This window comes from Manis javanica, chromosome 4, assembly GCF_040802235.1.
Source record: "Manis javanica isolate MJ-LG chromosome 4, MJ_LKY, whole genome shotgun sequence".
NCBI classification, from domain to species: Eukaryota; Metazoa; Chordata; class Mammalia; order Pholidota; family Manidae; genus Manis; species Manis javanica.
The window spans coordinates 104,983,990-105,000,933 of record NC_133159.1 but is presented as its reverse complement, the minus strand read 5'-3'; the positions used below and the strand labels follow the sequence as shown (position 1 = coordinate 105,000,933).

At 46.2% G+C, this 16,944-nt stretch overlaps 1 protein-coding gene across 24 annotated transcripts in view; it reads right to left on the bottom strand.

The window, feature by feature from the left end:
- Positions 1 to 1,281: 1,281 nt before the first annotated feature.
- PDE4DIP (phosphodiesterase 4D interacting protein) overlaps positions 1,282 to 16,944 on the bottom strand; it is a 268,329-nt gene continuing 252,666 nt past the window's right edge. For 9 of the 24 annotated variants that reach the window (XM_073234503.1, XM_073234501.1, XM_073234504.1 and 6 more), the window contains 10 exons: positions 14,548 to 14,737; positions 13,833 to 13,957; positions 10,677 to 10,907; positions 8,640 to 8,753; positions 7,848 to 8,074; positions 6,604 to 6,747; positions 5,476 to 5,614; positions 5,151 to 5,197; positions 4,190 to 4,241; positions 1,282 to 3,470 (listed from right to left, as the gene is read on the bottom strand). In XM_073234503.1, the coding sequence (XP_073090604.1) occupies positions 3,277 to 3,470; positions 4,190 to 4,241; positions 5,151 to 5,197; positions 5,476 to 5,614; positions 6,604 to 6,747; positions 7,848 to 8,074; positions 8,640 to 8,753; positions 10,677 to 10,907; positions 13,833 to 13,957; positions 14,548 to 14,737 (1,463 nt within the window). In that variant the 3' untranslated portion in view covers positions 1,282 to 3,276. Of the gene's footprint in view, positions 3,527 to 4,189; positions 4,251 to 5,150; positions 5,198 to 5,475; positions 5,615 to 6,603; positions 6,748 to 7,847; positions 8,075 to 8,639; positions 8,754 to 10,676; positions 10,908 to 13,832; positions 13,958 to 14,547; positions 14,738 to 16,944 lie in introns of those variants that run through there. The other 15 variants (XM_073234507.1, XM_073234510.1, XM_037021416.2 and 12 more) reach the window with 4 other exon arrangements.

Below are 16,944 nucleotides of genomic sequence, written 5' to 3'. Positions count from 1 at the left end.
GACCAAGTCAGGATGCTCACAGCTAACATCTGGCAGGGAAGATTCGAGACACACTTGGCCGCGTGCTTACCAGCCAAGTTCCAAGGGAGAGGATCATGGCGCCCCCTCGTGGCCACCTGGGGAGGCGCGCAAGGATCCCAGTGTTCAGGCAAGGGCAGGTCAGAAGAAAGCCCATCTGACCCATTTAGACCTAGCTGAAAGGTCTCAGCCCGGGTTAGTGGGGTCCCAGGCACGCCCACTCTTCCCTCATCTTCCCTTCCTCCACTAGGCGCTCTTTGCCTAAGATGAGAATTCTACACAGTCGGCCTTTGGAGGGGAGAAACCGCACACATACCTGGAAAAAAAACAGAACAAAAAACTAAACTACTACTATAAAAAGACTAGCACTTGTGCACCTTTTTAGTCATCAATGGAGCACTTCCAGGGTTTTTAATTGGCTTTGTCTTGATTGGCTGTTCTGGACCACATCTTGAGGAAGTTTCTTAATTTTACTAAACTGTTGAAATTAGAAAAGATATTTTTAAGTCCCAGTATAGTTGGCACCTAAGTGAAGTGTTGTGGTAGGCGCATGATGCCTCCCCTCTGAGAATATCACCATCCTAATTCCTGGAACCCCTGAATATGCTGCATTACATGGCAAAAGGGATTTCACAGATGTGCATAAGGGCCTTGAGATGGGGAGGTTATCCTGGATGGTGCAGGAGCCCCCATGTAATTGCACAGCGTCTTGACAATGGAAGACACAAAGAAGGCAGTCGGAATGATGCCATGTGAGAAGGACTCTACCTGCTGGTGCTAGTGCTGAAGGTGCAGGAAGGGGCCACATGCCAAGGAATATGGCCTCTTAAAGCTGGAAAAGGCTAAGGCCAAAGGCCAAAGTCCCCTACAGCCTCCAGAGGGGAAAGCTGCCTGGTTGATATCTTAATTTTAGCCCACTGAGATCCTTGCTGGATTCCTCACCTATGGAACTGGGAAGTGATAAATCTGTGTTATGCTGCTGTGTTTATGGTAATTTTTATGGCAGTATTAGAAAACCAATACAAGTGTCAAGCTGGTTCACTTTCTCAAGGATAAGATCAGTGGGATACAATGAATGCTGCCTACATTCTGCAGGGTGGCTGTGTCCAGTTGACAGGTCAAGAGCTAGTTTCCCATGTGCAGATGTTCTGTTAGGTCCCTGCCATCTTTTTTCTTTCCCATTCTTTTCTGTAGGACCTTCACCCTGCTGCCTGCACAGAGCTCAACATGGTTCTTATCGGAATCAGGGCAAATTGGAAGATATCAGTGGCCACAAAGACTCTTTTATTTTTAAGAATGGGCCCTGCTTCTGTCACACAGAGGAAAAGAATTTACAAACCGTTAAATATTGGTGAATCCTCCATTCAAAGATATATTTTTACAAGTCTTAATCAAAGCACAGAGTTACTTCTCAACACTTCACAAAGGGTGAAATACAAGAATGGCTTCTAAGGCTTTTCCCCAAGTGTAATTTGTGATTGGATGTAATGATGAGTTTCTTAAAAGCAACATTTGAGTCCTCCCTGATTACTGATCTTTCACTGTGCCTACTGGCCCTGGAGCACCGGGAGATCTGCTGGGATGCCTGAGTATGCATAGGGTGATTGGTAATATAAGCAAGAGGGCCTCAAATTCTGCTACTTTGTCTTTACTCAACTATGGATTTGCTGACCTTTCATCGTTCTGTTTATTCTGCCAGTGAGTTCCTCTGTGTGGGCAGCCAAAGGCACTCATTGGAAATACTTAAACAACTGAGTGTAAAAGCAGGTGCTGAGGTCATGCCACCCACTGAGAGTGGGGTGTGTCTCTGCCCCAGGCCAGAATCTGCTGACGGATCTTCTTGTCATTGCTGTTGGTGGTGCTTGTGGTGACAGTGTTTGAGTTTATGTTCTTGCTGTTGTTGCTTGTTTTACATTTTTTTCATCTGTTTCTAGGAAATAATTGTGGAGCGATAGCTTTAGTTCTGGAGGCAAAAGGACCTAAGTAAGGACTTACCCCAAGGAATACATTAAGAAATGTGTGTCAGCATTTACGGAACAAGTTATTTTTCAGTTAATGGTTCTTAATTAAAATAAGACAAGTGTATTTATAGTTTTGATTCACTATTATAGAACAATGTATTTTAAACTGTGGTCTGCAGCCCACCTGCATCAGAATCAGCTGGGGTGCATATGGGAAAAATGCAGATTTGAGGTCTCCACACTGACTAAATCTCTTGGGACTAGAGCCCAGGAAGTAGCTTCTATAAACCCCACAGCTGAGACTAAGGCACCCTAAATTTCAGAACTGCTCTTCTATATTTTTAGACTGGGGATTCCTATAAAATGACAAAGAAGGAAAAACTTACTCTTTAAAACTTAGGCTTTAAGCATTAGACTATGAGCTTCTTAACAATAGTTCACCATTTCTTATTCTTATACGCTCAGCCCAGACATTGGGATAAAAATTAGAAACAAAGCAGGTGAAGAAAATTTTTTCTTTCTTTATACACATTTTGCTTTAATAGCCACCAAAAAGACTTCCTCTCACCGACCCTGTCCACCGGTTATGTTAGCCTTCAACATATGGCTATAGGAACATATATAAATATATACTATATTTATACACACATACACACATTCTAAAGCACTGTGAAGACACAGTCTAGGTCTTAGCACAACTGGGGCACACATTCCACTTAAAGATGATCACTTTCTTTCACACACGACTTTCAATGGGCTTAGTCTGGCCTTTAGTCCCCAGTTCCCAAGAGGAAAGTCAGGATGATAAAACAGGACAGCATATTTAGAGTGAGGTCAGTACATTCTGGAGATCACAAGAGACTAGAAATAGGAGGTGCTAGGCTAAGCAAGGGATGGCATCTGGGAAGTCACTGCTATCACCCTGTGGATTCAAAGAACTCAGGTGCTGCAGTGCAGACCAATCCAGCCTGCCGATGATGCGTCTAAGCTGGCCCCAGTCAGGGGTGGATCTGTGAGCAGGGCTGGCTGAGCCCCACTGTCTAGCAGGGCAGCGCAGCTCAGTCATGTGCTTTTAGAACTGCTGAGGAGCACCAGCGTTGGGACCACATGCCCCATTTGAGGGAAGCAGGGTCCTATTTCCCCTGAGCTCACCATCTGAGGATAGGTACTGAGGCGAGAAATGTGCTCTTGCTAGTTCCCACGCCTGTGGGGCATTCAGAAGCAGCGTCACAATGTCCTCTACAAGCTACACACACTGGGCTCAGTGCTGAGCCACTGGCCCTCGGCTGATGGTAGTCTACAACTGCAAGAGAGGCCCCTGCCTTCCACCCAGCCTCACAGGCCACATCTTTGGCTCCTTCTGGGCCCTCAAGCGGTGGAGAAGTGGGCTCCAGATCCTCCTCAGCAGACAGGTAGCTGGGCAGAAGGCGGGCAGGCCCATCCTTCCTGCTGTTTTAAGGACCTCTGGTGGCTTCACTTCTTGCGTGGCTCCTGGAAGGCAAGGGTCACAAGACTGGAGTGCATGGAAGAGCCCTTCGGGATTTCACCTGGAGACAAAGATAAAACAAAGTGCGAGCCAGTTCCCAGGCTCTGCTGTGGCTCACTGAGGCTGGAGTGAGCACTGAGTGGTGACAGAAGCCAGCAGCAGGGTGAGAGCCTGACGAGAGGCTGAGCTGAGGGCAGGCACTGAGGTCTGGCAGAGCAACTGGTGCCACCCGTTGGAGGGAAAGCTTCCCCAGCAGCTGGAGTGGTGATGGCCCCTCGCAAAGCCACTGCACACCAGAAGGCCTGATCCCACCACTCCTTCTCTAGGGCCCCTCTCACTCTCTAATTCACTGTGAAGCAAAATGATGGCTTTTGTGATCTCCCAGGAGAAGGGCCTGTTATGAAATATGTACATACAGAACAGCCTGGTGCAGGAAGGCCAGCGCCCTTGGCAGGGAAGGGCCCTTGGCAGGGAAGGGCCCTTGGCAGGGAAGGGCCCTGCTCAGTGTGTGTCCCATTTACTTAAGGACGGAGGGAGAGGCCAAGTCAGCAGGAGCTCAGAGGTCATTGCAGTCTAATGCCACCTCGCAAAGAAAGCCACAAAAACAGTGACAAGCCTGGATTAGAACCCAGGCCTCGGGCCCCTTCTAATGGCCTAGAGCAGAGGTGGAGAGGAAACTTCCAGACCCAAAGAAGCCAGCGGGGATGTGAGGCTGTTGCGTTACCTTTTCTGGGACAGGAATAAGGCTTTCTAGAAGCAATCTTGTAAGTGTTCTTCTAAAAAGACTCAGGAAAGAAAGGAATCATCAGAGAAAAAAAAAAAGGGAATTAGCCAAAAAAAAAAAAAAAAAAGAAAGAAAAGGAGCAGAGTTAAATCATGGCCAAATCCATTTTCATACTGTGGGACCAGCATTCTCTCAGGTCACAATTTAGGGAAACTCCTAGGAATACACTCAATTGATCACAGCAAAACTATAAAATCCAAGTTAAAAGGCTTAGTTTGTGATTTTTAAGCCATTTCATACATCTCAAGTTTTTCTTCAAAGAACTTTCTAGGGAATGTGCTATTATTTTAAGTAAATGTAGAGAATGCCTGCCATAGATACAACGTATTCCTGTTTAAGTTTCAGTTTCTATTTATCATCACATTCTCTTTTAGGTCACAGGATCCAGTGGTTTTCTTTTGTGATGTTGCCTGAAGGAAAAGATAAATCACTGCCCAATGGCTGTGCTCAGCCCCACCGTGTGCAGTGACGTCAGTTTGTTAGGTTGCTTCTTGCTTTTGTTTTTCATTAAGTGGTACAGAAACACCAGAATATGTAACTGGCCCAAGATCCCTTTACTGAAAGCTAATTCAGAGGTGGACTCCCCTACGTCCTCTGATTGTGAGAATCAACTGACTCACATTTGTCCAGAGTCCCAACTTGGCATGGAGGAGAACTGGAGTGAAGAGAGAAGCTGATGACAATGTGGGTGTGACTGAGATGTCAAGGGAGTTACTGCTTTGGTGGGAGAGGTGACGGGGGTGGAAATGAGAAGGGTGCTTCCTGAGGACCTGCGCCCCACGAGGGGACTTGTGGTCTCTGGGAAGGCCAGCGCAGGTCGAATATCACCCACAGATTCTGATGCAAATGATGTGGTTTGGGGAGGGCTCTGCAGCTCTGACCGGTGCTGTGGTTTCCTTACCTCCAGATTAGTCCTTGCCTTCTTCAAAACATCATGTGTCCTGGTCACTGAAACAATGAAACAGCCCAGCAAGAAAGAAATTACCAGCCGGGCCCATACTTGGCTTGGGTGTGTGTTCTTCTGCGTGTCTGTCTGACCATTCAGGGTCTCCTGCTGTCCCCATGGGCCCCGGCCTGCGCATTCATGGTTACCATGACACAGGAGGCTCAGGACAGCATACCAGTCTCCCCCTCCCCCAGCCTCCGGCCACCATTCGTCTGCACCATGAATGGGAACTCTGGAAGCCCTCCATTTCCTCTCCCGGCCCCGGCTTTGGGGCACCCACACTGGCTGAAGATGAATTGCTCCATGCTGTCCTTCTGCTGGTTGGCTGTCTTCAGACGCTCAGCTGTGCTCTGAAGGACACCCTCCTGTTTGGATAGTTTGGTTCTCAGTTCCAGAAGCTCCCTTTTCATGGACTCTCCCTGGGGAAGAGAAACAGGCTCTCTGTCAATGGGCAGAAGGCCTGAAGCACCCCAGGCTTTGCGGCTCTTTACAACCCAAAATAGGATTCTTCGACATTCCCAACTTATTCTGGTGGAATCCCTCTACTGAGGGCTCTAAAGTTCCCTAGCTGATGACCACTTAGGATGAGGCCATTAGGAAGGGACACTGAGAACCCGGTCGCCCCCAAGCAGACTAGCCCAGGCCCACACTTCTGTTGCCGGCTGTGAGCAAGAGCTCAGACTTCGTGCTGACGTCAGCTACCCCACTCGGGCATCCTAAGGAACACTGATGCCTGGGGAGACACGCCTAGCCTGAGACAGTCTGCAGCTTTGTAAATATGTGCCCCAACCTCAAAATAGCAAAACACCCCCTCCTTGGAATTAGCAGAGTTGTGCCCCTAAGGTGTCAGTGATATTAACCTGCAATCAGAATCCCCGGGAGATTAGGGAACCTGCCTGTCCAAAGTTCTGCCAACCAGAAATCCGAGAGCATCTGGGGGCTGGCTCACTCTCTCCAGGCCTGACCCAGAACTGCAGCTTTAAGCAATGTGTTGGAATGCTAGTAAGTGGCTAAAGGAGCCTGTTTGTTTCATGGTGACACTGTGTTATCATGCTTGAGCATGTGGACCTGTGGGCAGGGAGGAGGTGTTGACACTGTAACATGTCCCTGAGCTTCAGCTTAGCCAAATTCCAGAAAGTTAAAGAAACTGAACATTCATGTGTGGCCAGGGTTCTCCTGTCCGGCCTTCTGCATATCCTTCCCTTTCCCTCCCTGATTTCGTCTCCCAGGGAGCCGGGTGGGAGAGGAAGGGACAGAGTTTCTGGAGAGCAGCCACCACGAATGAGAGGCCTCTCTCCAGGGTTTGTCTGCCCCTCTCACCATTCAACTCTTGATCAGCAGGACCTACAGGACTGAGGAGGCAGAATGACATTTGGGGCAGAACCAGTAAAGGACGCTGGCTTCTTACCGCTTGGCCTGGCAACACGGGGCTAGGGGAGCTTGGCAAGGCTGCCCGCCAGAACATGGCGAGGAGGGCGGCTGACTCCTCCATCGTGCGACGCAGGGCCTTGGTGCTGCTCTGAAGCTCATGGATGCCTTTGCTGACAGGCACCTGGGGACACAGGGAGGCAGCTGTGGGCATCGCTGGGGCTGGGAGATCACTTTCCTGAGCACAGGGTTCAAGCTTCCTTTGTGAGGGATGTGGGCAGACCTGGACCTGCTTGACCCAGTGAAAGAAACCCTCTTCTAACCTGGAAAACCAGGATCTGCCACTGCAGAGAGCCCTCCCGCTGGCAAGAATGCCTTTGATGCCCACTTCTCCCACACTTTCCTTATGCTTCTAGTCCTGCTCCCATGCTTTCAATAGTAGGGTCCCTAATTTTGCCACTGTCACCCCTTGCTGCTCCCTCAATCACACTTAATGCCTCAACTGGGCTTAACCATTCATAGCTCCAGGGTCTGTGGTGCTGCGCCCCTTACCTGGAATGCCTGCCATTCCCCAGCAACCTGTGCACCATCCTGCCTGGGACAAGGGGTTTCTGTGTTCATGCCCTTGCCCCCAGAACAACTTCTAACACTGCCTGGAGCCCCTGCTGTTGTCTTTACTCAGACGTGTGTCTTCCTCTCCAGTGTGGAGCTCCTGGGAACAGGCCTGTCCCATCGTGTCCCTGCATCTCCAGTGGCTCAGGCAGCCCAGAGGCTGGTATCCATCCCCTTAGTGGTGAGGGGCTCTGAGAAGTCTCACTGCCTGCTTTCCTCCCCTGCTCTGTCTGAACCAAGAAATGCCCTGGCTGCCAGGCTTCTCACCCCTTCCACACAGGTGGCCTGTGTGGATATATGTACTCAGGTTCTAGCCATCTGATTAAATGGTTTTATTCTGCCAGGAAGAGCCCTGTGCCAGCATGATTGTAACAAACATGAAGCTATGAAAAGGTGTGTGGCGCAGGACCATGTGGAGGCTCCTACTGAGGCCCCCGTGCCACATGGGCTTTACTCTGCCTCTGAGGGAACTCCGTGTTGTCTACACCTGCATGAAGCAGACTTCAGAATGAAGGAGGAGATGGGGAAGAAAGGCCTGGCTGCATGTAAGTGGGAGATGCATCCTTAGCTGCTGGGAGATGTAGAGCATGAAAACCAGTTGTGGGAGAAAGAGCTGAGACCAGAGGAAGGGGCACAGAGAGAAAGCACACCTGAGAGCTGTGGTGTGATTACCTCTGTGCCCTGGCCTTCAAGGCTAGGGAAGCTGCAGGCTGACCTCAGAAGAGATGCTATCTTTTTGACCAGCAGTTTGCCCTCCCCAACCTGCTGCCTCAGGGCACTGTAGTCATCAATGTGGCCAATGACATGGCGGCCATGCTTATTGGCAAAGGAGCCATCGGTAGCACCACCCAGTAGCTCAGGTGGGTTCTTCATTCCTGGAGAAGTGGCCAAACTCAGCTCTGAAAAATATAACCACACCACAGAACCCACTGTTATTCATGACCACCACCTCAGTTCACTTGAATCCAAACGAGACATCAGACACCGAAGAGGTCAGGACAAGACAGACAGTCGTGGAAAATACAAGCATGATGTGATGTCCATAGATATCCTGGATTCTGTATTTTTAGAATCTTTCCTTACAGCATCTCACAATGATGAATTGCTAGGAGGCAAATCTTATCCTTAATGACAAATGAAATATTCATGACAAATATTATTAATAGAAAGATTTAAAATTTTCAGGTTGAGAAGACACAAACAAGGAAATTAACTTGGATACAGAGAGCACTTTGCAGAAGGGAGAGATTACAGTGCAATGAAGCCACAACACAGTGACAGGAAAACCAAAGCAGGAAGAATAATGACCGGCAAGGAGGCCGCAGAAGCTGCAATGCGTAGGGCTAAAAGCCTTGGGACATGCAGAAAGTCTCTAAATTCAGATAATGTGTCTGTAGGCAACCAAAGGGTACTTCCAGTAATAATTTCCCATTGGTTTCTGACTCCTTTAGTTGCTATACTTACCACTTGTCCTATCGGGGATGGTGGCCTCTGATCCCGCAGCTGTGGAAGAGGTGGGAGAGGCCAGAGCTGGAGAATTCATGCCGACGTCCCGAACTGGAGGGGAAGCAACTGCATCTAGGGCATAGAGACAAGAACAGCTCTTGGGGGCGCCGCACCACACTGCTCACAAGCACATGCACAGCCTTCTCCTCTCTGACAGAGGTCTAAGGCAGCAGGGCCCCCCTCTTACATAGCTGTCACCCACATACCACAATCAAGAGCAACAGCTGGCCAATCACTATGCTTGGAGCAAGCAGATGCTCCTTTAATTGAGGGTGTTCCATGTGGAAGCAACTTCTGGTTTGAAAACTTATTAGGTACATTTTTCTAACCCCAGTTTTGAATATAATTTTGTAAATGCTGTCTAATACAAGCATTTTAACTATAAATATGCATCAATATGTATACAGTATATATGGAATGTAATAAATATTGAATCAAAGAATAATGGATTTATGGGATGATTGAACTCAGCATTCCAGTGACCATTCTCACGGGTCAGTACTGGAAAAATGACTAACTAACAAGGAGACAGAAGCCTTGGTGGTTAGAGATGCCTCCTGGACACCAGGCAGCAGTCCCACCTTGGAGGACTGGGAAAATACCACAAAGAGGACAGAAACGATTCTGCTCAGACCAGTGAGGCACAGAGCCTGCTTTTCAGCTCAGGCCTCTGTGGTGCATGAAGCGGGAGGAGCAGCGACTGGGTCTGCAGGCTGAGCCCTTCGGTGCTTCGGGAAGGCAGGGAGGGGAGAGCCTGGTGAGGCAGAAAGGAGGTGTGGCTGGCCCCTGCGGTCACCAGGGCAGCCTGAGGAGGCTGAGCATCCACCTGAGGAGGCCCGGCAGTGCCGCCTTACCAGGCGCTAAACTTGGCAACACATGCATTCTTATTTACTGGCCACATGATATCAGGAGTGTCACTTTCATTTGAGAGAGGAGGTCACTGTCTGATAAGTGAAAATCTAGCAGAACCGGGGGAAAAAATAAGGATTAACATGCCCCAGGGAAAGCAGGCATGAAAATAATCCTGGGCAGAAATGATTCCTGAGGAGAATAAAGTTGAGGATGTGGCTGTGGAGGTGAGTGGAGATGGTGAGTTTCAAGGACAGAAAGAAGTTGAAATTAATGTGACAAGAGGCTGGGGTGTGGAGACAGAATTAACATTCATACAAAAACTGGAGGAAGTGAGACTGATGAGGACATTGGGCAGAGAGGGAGAGAACTGGCTTAACCTTCCTCTGTGGCCAGGCAGGCAGGATGGGAGCAGAAGCAGGTGCCAGCACTGCTGTCTCATAGCCAGGATTTCCTTGGGACAGGAATACCGCTGCGCTCCCCACCAGTTAGGGGATAGGAAGCCGGGCCATGGCACTGGGAAAAGCCAGCAGTGCCGAGACAGAGCATGGTGAGGGGGAAGGAACACAGACTGGAAATCAAAACATCTAGCTCGAGTCCCCATTTCGGCTATTAGCTCCTGTAAACCTTAGCAGGTCAGCCAGTGGCTCAATCCCTAAAATTCCTCCTGTGAGATAGAGAGATTAAAATCTGCCCTACCTCTCATGAATTGTTTGAAAAATTTGTTTAAAAACTTGTGGTAAATTTTTAAGACCGACTCCACAAAGGTATCATACATGACTTGTTGAGCGATTCTGATTGTCAGGCATGTGTAAATTATTTCATCAAATGCTCCCAATAACTATACAAGGTTTATATTATTATTATTCTCATCTTAAAGATGAGGAAACTAAGGCTTAAATAACTGAGGAGTTTAAACACCTTGCTCAAAGAAAACAGCGTGTAAGTGGCCAACTCAGAAACTCAGAATCTAGAGCCAGGTCCACCCTAAATTGCCTGCTGTCACTCACGGCACTAGAATGGAGCATTTCCGGATTTTATCCTGACCCTAAGGAGCATGGAAGAGACCAGATGTCCATCCCACCACAGACATCCTGGCGACCTCCCCAGGGGCCGAGGGCTTCCTGATTCCCTTTTCCTTCCTACCTTGGAAGCGTGGCTGCTTGTCTCCAGGGCCAGTGCTGGCTGGGAAGTTCTGGTTTATGGAGGAGGGGCTGAGGCTGGCTTTGCCACTGCCACCATCCAACTGCTGTTCCAGCTGCAGTCGCAGACCATTGTTCACCTCAATACTCTGCTCCAGCTGCCCTCTCAAAGCTCGGATCTCTGCCACCACATAGCTCAAGTCACCACTCAAAGGACAGGCATCCCGGGTGTAAGCTGAAAGAAGAGAGGGCTGGGGCTGGGGGCACTGATCCAAGTATATCCAAGCATTTGTCAGAACACTCCTCTGTGACCTTCCTTTCTGCCACAGACACCACTGCCATCTCAGGATCCTAGGCAGCACCCAATGGAGGTGTCACTTTTCTTGTCTGGGGCCTGGCACACACTGAGATGGCACTCACTCCATTTGGAATTTCCCTGAGGGTCAAATGACCCACATGTATCTAGAGGGCATCTAGTTGGCAGATGAGGTCAAACCTATTATTTCATCTCCAAATTAACCTTAGTCCTGCAGGCTAGAGCACAGAGTTTTCTAAAGGAGTCAGCACTGAACTAGAGAAGGGCAAGGGCAGAGGAGAAGGTTGGATGATTCCCACACTCAAGAATCAGAGGAGAGAGGATGCAGAAGGCCTCATACCTTTTGGCAGAATGGAAGTTCGGGCACCAGTGACCAGGGACCATAACTAATTGAACTGTTCAACTTCTCCATGTTTTTCACCTCCACTCAGCTTACATAGTCTATTTCTACATACTGGGGATGAAGAGATCTAAGAAATAGTCTATAAAACCACTATGTCTTGTCTGAAAACTTTAAATCCAAATGTATTTCCAAAGGTAGAACTTATTTTGGTTCTCAGCAGGGCAATAGGATGCACACACCACTACACACGTACCCCGCTGCATGTGGGCATCAGCCCTTCACCAGGCATTCACACTTCTGCAGTGAGGTAGGTGAATATCTTCACTAAATAGGATGGATGAAAACTATGAATACTCTCTGTCAGTTCAGTTAGGTTTTGTTACCAAAGGAGTCTATAAAAAAGAATTCAATTCAGAGCTCTTGTTGGATTATAGAATTAAGGATAAGGAGTTGTGGGGCTTTAGTGGAGGTTGCTTGGAAATAAATCTTAAAAGATCCATAAAAAGGGGAAAGACATAAAAGGGGAGATAGTTCAGAATGAAGTGGTTTACAGATACTAATCTCCCCATTCTAGGATGCTTCCTCCCTTACTTTCCCTAAATCCAAATTCTCACAAAGTTTTGCTGATTTTTAAAAAATGTTTTTTACCTATGCATTCTCCTTTATCTTGCTGGCTGCACCTTGTATTAAACTCACATCACTTAATGCCTGGAATGCCAGTATGCCCATTCAATCAGTTTCCCTGATTCTAATGTCTCCCAACCCCAGGATGTCTCACCGGTCTTTCCATCTTAGAGTTCTGTTTCCATCATGGCCCTATTTGGCCTGGAAAAGACCCACTCATTTCCCATTGCCTACTACAAAGGATGTAATCTCTCATCTACCTCATAGGCCTTCTATAATACTGGCACCTCTCCTTTCAACTACCCTGAGTTCTCACACGCCCTGATACAAAGCTCCTCTATAGGCAGGGTCATCGTCCCTTGACCCAACACTCCATGACTTTGTACAAAAGCTATTATCTCAGCCTGCTGTGCCCCCATTATTTCTTCAAGTTGTGGTTCACCTTCTCATCATCACATTAAGAAATTTAATCATGATTCATGAAAATTCAAATTTGGCTGCACAGTGAAAATACTTCTATAATTAGATAAATTGCTTAAAGAATTTTTAAGCATATAATCAAGAAAGCTTAGAGTTAAGAGATTTAGAGAATCAACATCCCATCAAAACCAAGAAGGGCTTCTATAGGATCCTTGACAAATTATTCCTTGCTGTTTAACTAGGACTTGCATGGGGAGCTTAGTCCTTCACAAACCAACCATTCCCCAACTGGAAGGAAGGGTTAATTATATAGATCCAAATTCCATTGCCCTCACCCTTTGGCCCTGTTTAGCCTTCTGAAGGGACACAAAATACATTAGATCTTCTTCTCCTGGAAGTTCTTCAAATATTTAAAGCCAGTCTTCTCTTCTCATGATCTTTTTCAAGCCTGAGACATTTCAGTTTCTTCAATTGGTTTGTCATTTCTGGGCCCTGAGCATTGTAGCCCCTGTCTTCATTATATCCCTAGTTAGTCAATGTCCCTTTCACAAGATGTTGTCCCACAATCTAACAGTATTTCTGACCTGGTTTCATCATACGCACATCACTTTCTCTACTGGGATCTCAGTCTGAGTTGGCTTTTCTAGCAACCTTGTATAAATGTGTTTCTACCTAGTTCTCTCATCCTTGAGCCCATGAATGGCTATAACGCCAGGCCCCACCAACCTATAGTTCTACCTCTGATGTTTTTCATCAAGGTCAGGATTAAAAAAACAAAAATCTTTGCTAAATTTCATCACATTGACATCATCCCTCTCTTTCAGGCTGCCTGGCTCTAAATTTTGTATTTAGAATATCCTCTCCCATTTGGAGAGCAATGAGAAAATACAAAGATTCTCAAATACTAGATTATTATATCAGCAGGTGGCAAAAGTCCTCAATAAAAGAGTTTAAAATGTAAACCCAGGCTTGAAATTTAGGTTCTATTAGTGGTATTTCTGTAAATACTTTTTACATCTTTTCTCACCAGAGAAGAGGTCAGGAGGGGAACAGGTTGCCTGCTGCTGTGGCTGCATGTGTGGTCAGTATGCATCAGACACAATATTTAAGACCTTTTCAAGTGATGGTACCATCAGGACAGTGTTTTGTCTTTAAAAGAAATCATTGTATAATCTAAACTTTGGTTCACCTGTCACTGGCCATCTAGGGAGTGAAGTTTGACTCTTGTGGCCTCTTTTTAAGGCTGTGTGGGCTGGATCTTGCTGTCACCAACCTCTAGGATTTGTGTATGACAGGCCCCTTCTCTTCTTATTGGGAGCCCTGGGCCTGGCTGGGGCTTTTTCTGACAGAACTCTGTAGCTTTCCAGATCTCCACAACTCCCAAGGTAAAGACCTCTACAGAACTAAGCAAGGGGGCAGGAAGCTCGTGGGGGTGGGGGAGTAGGGGGAACACATACCTTTCAGCCCCTTCTTGGAATTGCCATAAAGTGTCTCATAGATCTGTAGCTCTGACTGGAGGGACTGGAATAGCTGCTGTTTCTCTTCACACTGTTGCTGAAGGAGGGCCAGTTTATGCTGCAGCCTGCGAGGGAGAGGTGAGGGCCCGCTGAGCTGGTGAGGCCACTCAGCCACACCAGAGCAATAAGCAATAAGCCAACCTTTGCATCACAGTTTTAGACCTAGATGTCAACTCCGGGGTCATGAAAACCACTGTTTTTATTTTACAGATGTGGAACCCAAGGTTCAGAGGGACAAACCAACTTTCCCTGGAGTCACACCATTAACTACATGAGCTGGGACACACCAGCACAGTACTGTCACTGCCTCTACAGTGCTATTTCCATGCTGACAAGCAGTTCTAGGGTTTGTGATGGGGACTCTTTCATGGTCAGTGTGGATGCTTCCTATGTTACAGTGAGACTACTATCCAAAACTAGCTGGAAGCACGAGAATATTCTTTCTCCAGTATCTGATACACTGAAGCCTTCTATAACAGGGTTTTGTTTTTTCAACTTTGGAATGTAAATGGACTTGCTAGAGAAGTCCTTCCTTCTGTTCAAAATCACCCATAAATGAGGGGTTGCAGAAGGGAAACCAAGGCTTCCAAAGGGAGTCATTAATTGACTTGCCTTATTCTAACCTGAAAACTATGCCACCTTCCTTTGCAATCACCTGGAGTCTTTCTCCTGCAGCGACAGTCGTTCCTCCTGGAAACACAGGATCTCCTGCTGCTTCTCCTTTAAGTCTTCTAAAAGCTGCTGTCGATCCACCCTGTGGTGCTCCAGCTCTATTTCCAGCTCTTGAAGCCGAGATCGAGAGGACAGGAGCGCCCCCCTCAGGTGTTCTGTTTCCTGGGAGTGCTCTGGTGAACAGTACCCAGGAGTATTATATTGTGTGGCAGCAGGAAGAGGAGCCCAAACACATCCATCCTGACGAAGAGGACTAAGGCAAAGGAAGCTGAGCTTACACTGCAGCCTACCGGGGGATGCGGAGGACACAGGCTCCCTCTACCTGTACACCCTAGGGAATGGGGATCTCCCACAGCATCCTCGCGCCTCTCATTGAATGAGGCCTCCCTTGCTTTTAGAGAAAACACTGGTTCCTAGTACTATTTTCTAACTGCTCACATACTCTCTGTGAAATAATCCATTCTTGAATTTTGCCAAAGATCAACACCAAGATTTCTTGTCTACAGATTTTAGAATATATTATTTTCATAATTTTGAAAATTGGGACAGCATTCTTTCCTCAGCTTGTGGCATCTCTCTGAAATCATGATTTCTCAGATTGTTGACAGGGACACTGAGAACAAGGCTGCGGGCCCGCCATTCCCCAGGGTGGAGGTCCCCTGGGCCTGGAAGGTCATACTCATCTACATCTTGCTATCTTATCACCTGTGAGGTCTGTGCTAGTTTTTCTAGGCATGTGTGGTAGTTCATGAATTCTGCCTTCTCTCTTATCTATTAACTTTTGTTACTCCTAAAGCAGCGACTTTTCCTCTCACATTTTCTTGCTCTGAGGTGGCTAACTGAGAGGTATCTTTCTTTGTTTTCCATTTTTAAAAACTGAAGTATAGCTGATATACAATATTATATTGGTTTTGAGTATACAACATAGTGTTTCAACATTTATATATGCATTAATAAGTCCTCACCTCCAACTAGTATAGTTACTATTAACATAGATGTTAACAGAACTATTGACTATATTCTCTATGCTATACTTTCATCCCCATGATTAATTATATTACAATTGAGATTTTGTGCCTCTTTATAAACTTCACCTATTTCACCCACCCAGCCCAACCACCTCAACCCCTGACCATAGTAACCATCAGTCACATCTCAGTGTCTAAAGGTCTATTGCTGTTTTGTTCATTTTTTTTGTTTTATTATTAGATTTCACTTATAAGTGAAATCATATGGTATTTGTGTTTCTCCACCTAGTTTATTTCACTTAGCATAATACCCTCTAGATCCATCCATGTTGCAAATGGCAGGATTTCTCTTTTTTATGGCTGAATAATATTCCATTGTGTATATGTACCACTTCTTCTTCATCCATTCATCTACTGATGGACACTTTGGTTGCTCCCATATCTTAACTTTTTAAAATAATGCAGCAATAAACATAGTGGTGCAGATGTCTTTTCAAATCTGAGATTTTGTTTCCTTCAGGTAAATTCCTAGACATGGAGTGACTGGGTCATGTGGCAGTTCTATTTTAAGTTTTTTGAGTAATGTCCATATTGCTTTACATAGTGGCTGAACCAATTTAATTCCCATTAAGAGTATAGAAGAGTCCCCTTTTCTCCACATCCTTGCCAACCCTTGTTATTTCTTGTCTTTTGGATGGTGGCCATTCTATAGGTGTGAGGTGATATCTCATTGTGGCTCTGATTTGCATTTCCTTAGTATTAGGGAGATGGAGCATCTTTGCATGTGCCTATTGGCCATCTGTATATCTTTTTTTGAAAAATGTCTATTCAGGTCCTCTGCCCATTTTTTAATCAGGTTATTTGTGGGGTTTTTTGGTGCCAAGTTAAATGATTTATATATATATTTTTGGATGTTAACCTCTTATTGGATAAATCATTTACAAATATATTCTCCCATATGGTAGGTTGCCGTTTTGTTTTGTTGATGGTATCCTTTGCTGTACAGAAGCTTTTTACTTTGATGTAGTTGTTTATTTTTGCTTTTGTTTCCCTTGTCCAGAAAAATATTGCTCATGCTTATCTTCAAGAGATTTTTGCCTATGGTTTCTTCTAAGAGTTCTTTGGTTTCATGTCTTATATTCAGGTCTTTAATCCACTTGGAGTTTACTTTTGTATATGGTGTAAGACAGTAATCTAGTTTCATTCTCTTGCATGTACCTGTCCAGTTTTCCTAATACCATTTATTGAAGAGACTGTTTTTTCCCTATTGCATATTCATGGCTCCTTTATTATATTAACTGAACATACATGCATGAGTTTATTTCTGGTTTCTCTATTCTGTTCTATTGATCTATGGGTCTGTTCTTGTGCTAGCACCATACTGTTTTGATTACTGTAGCTTTGTAGTATAG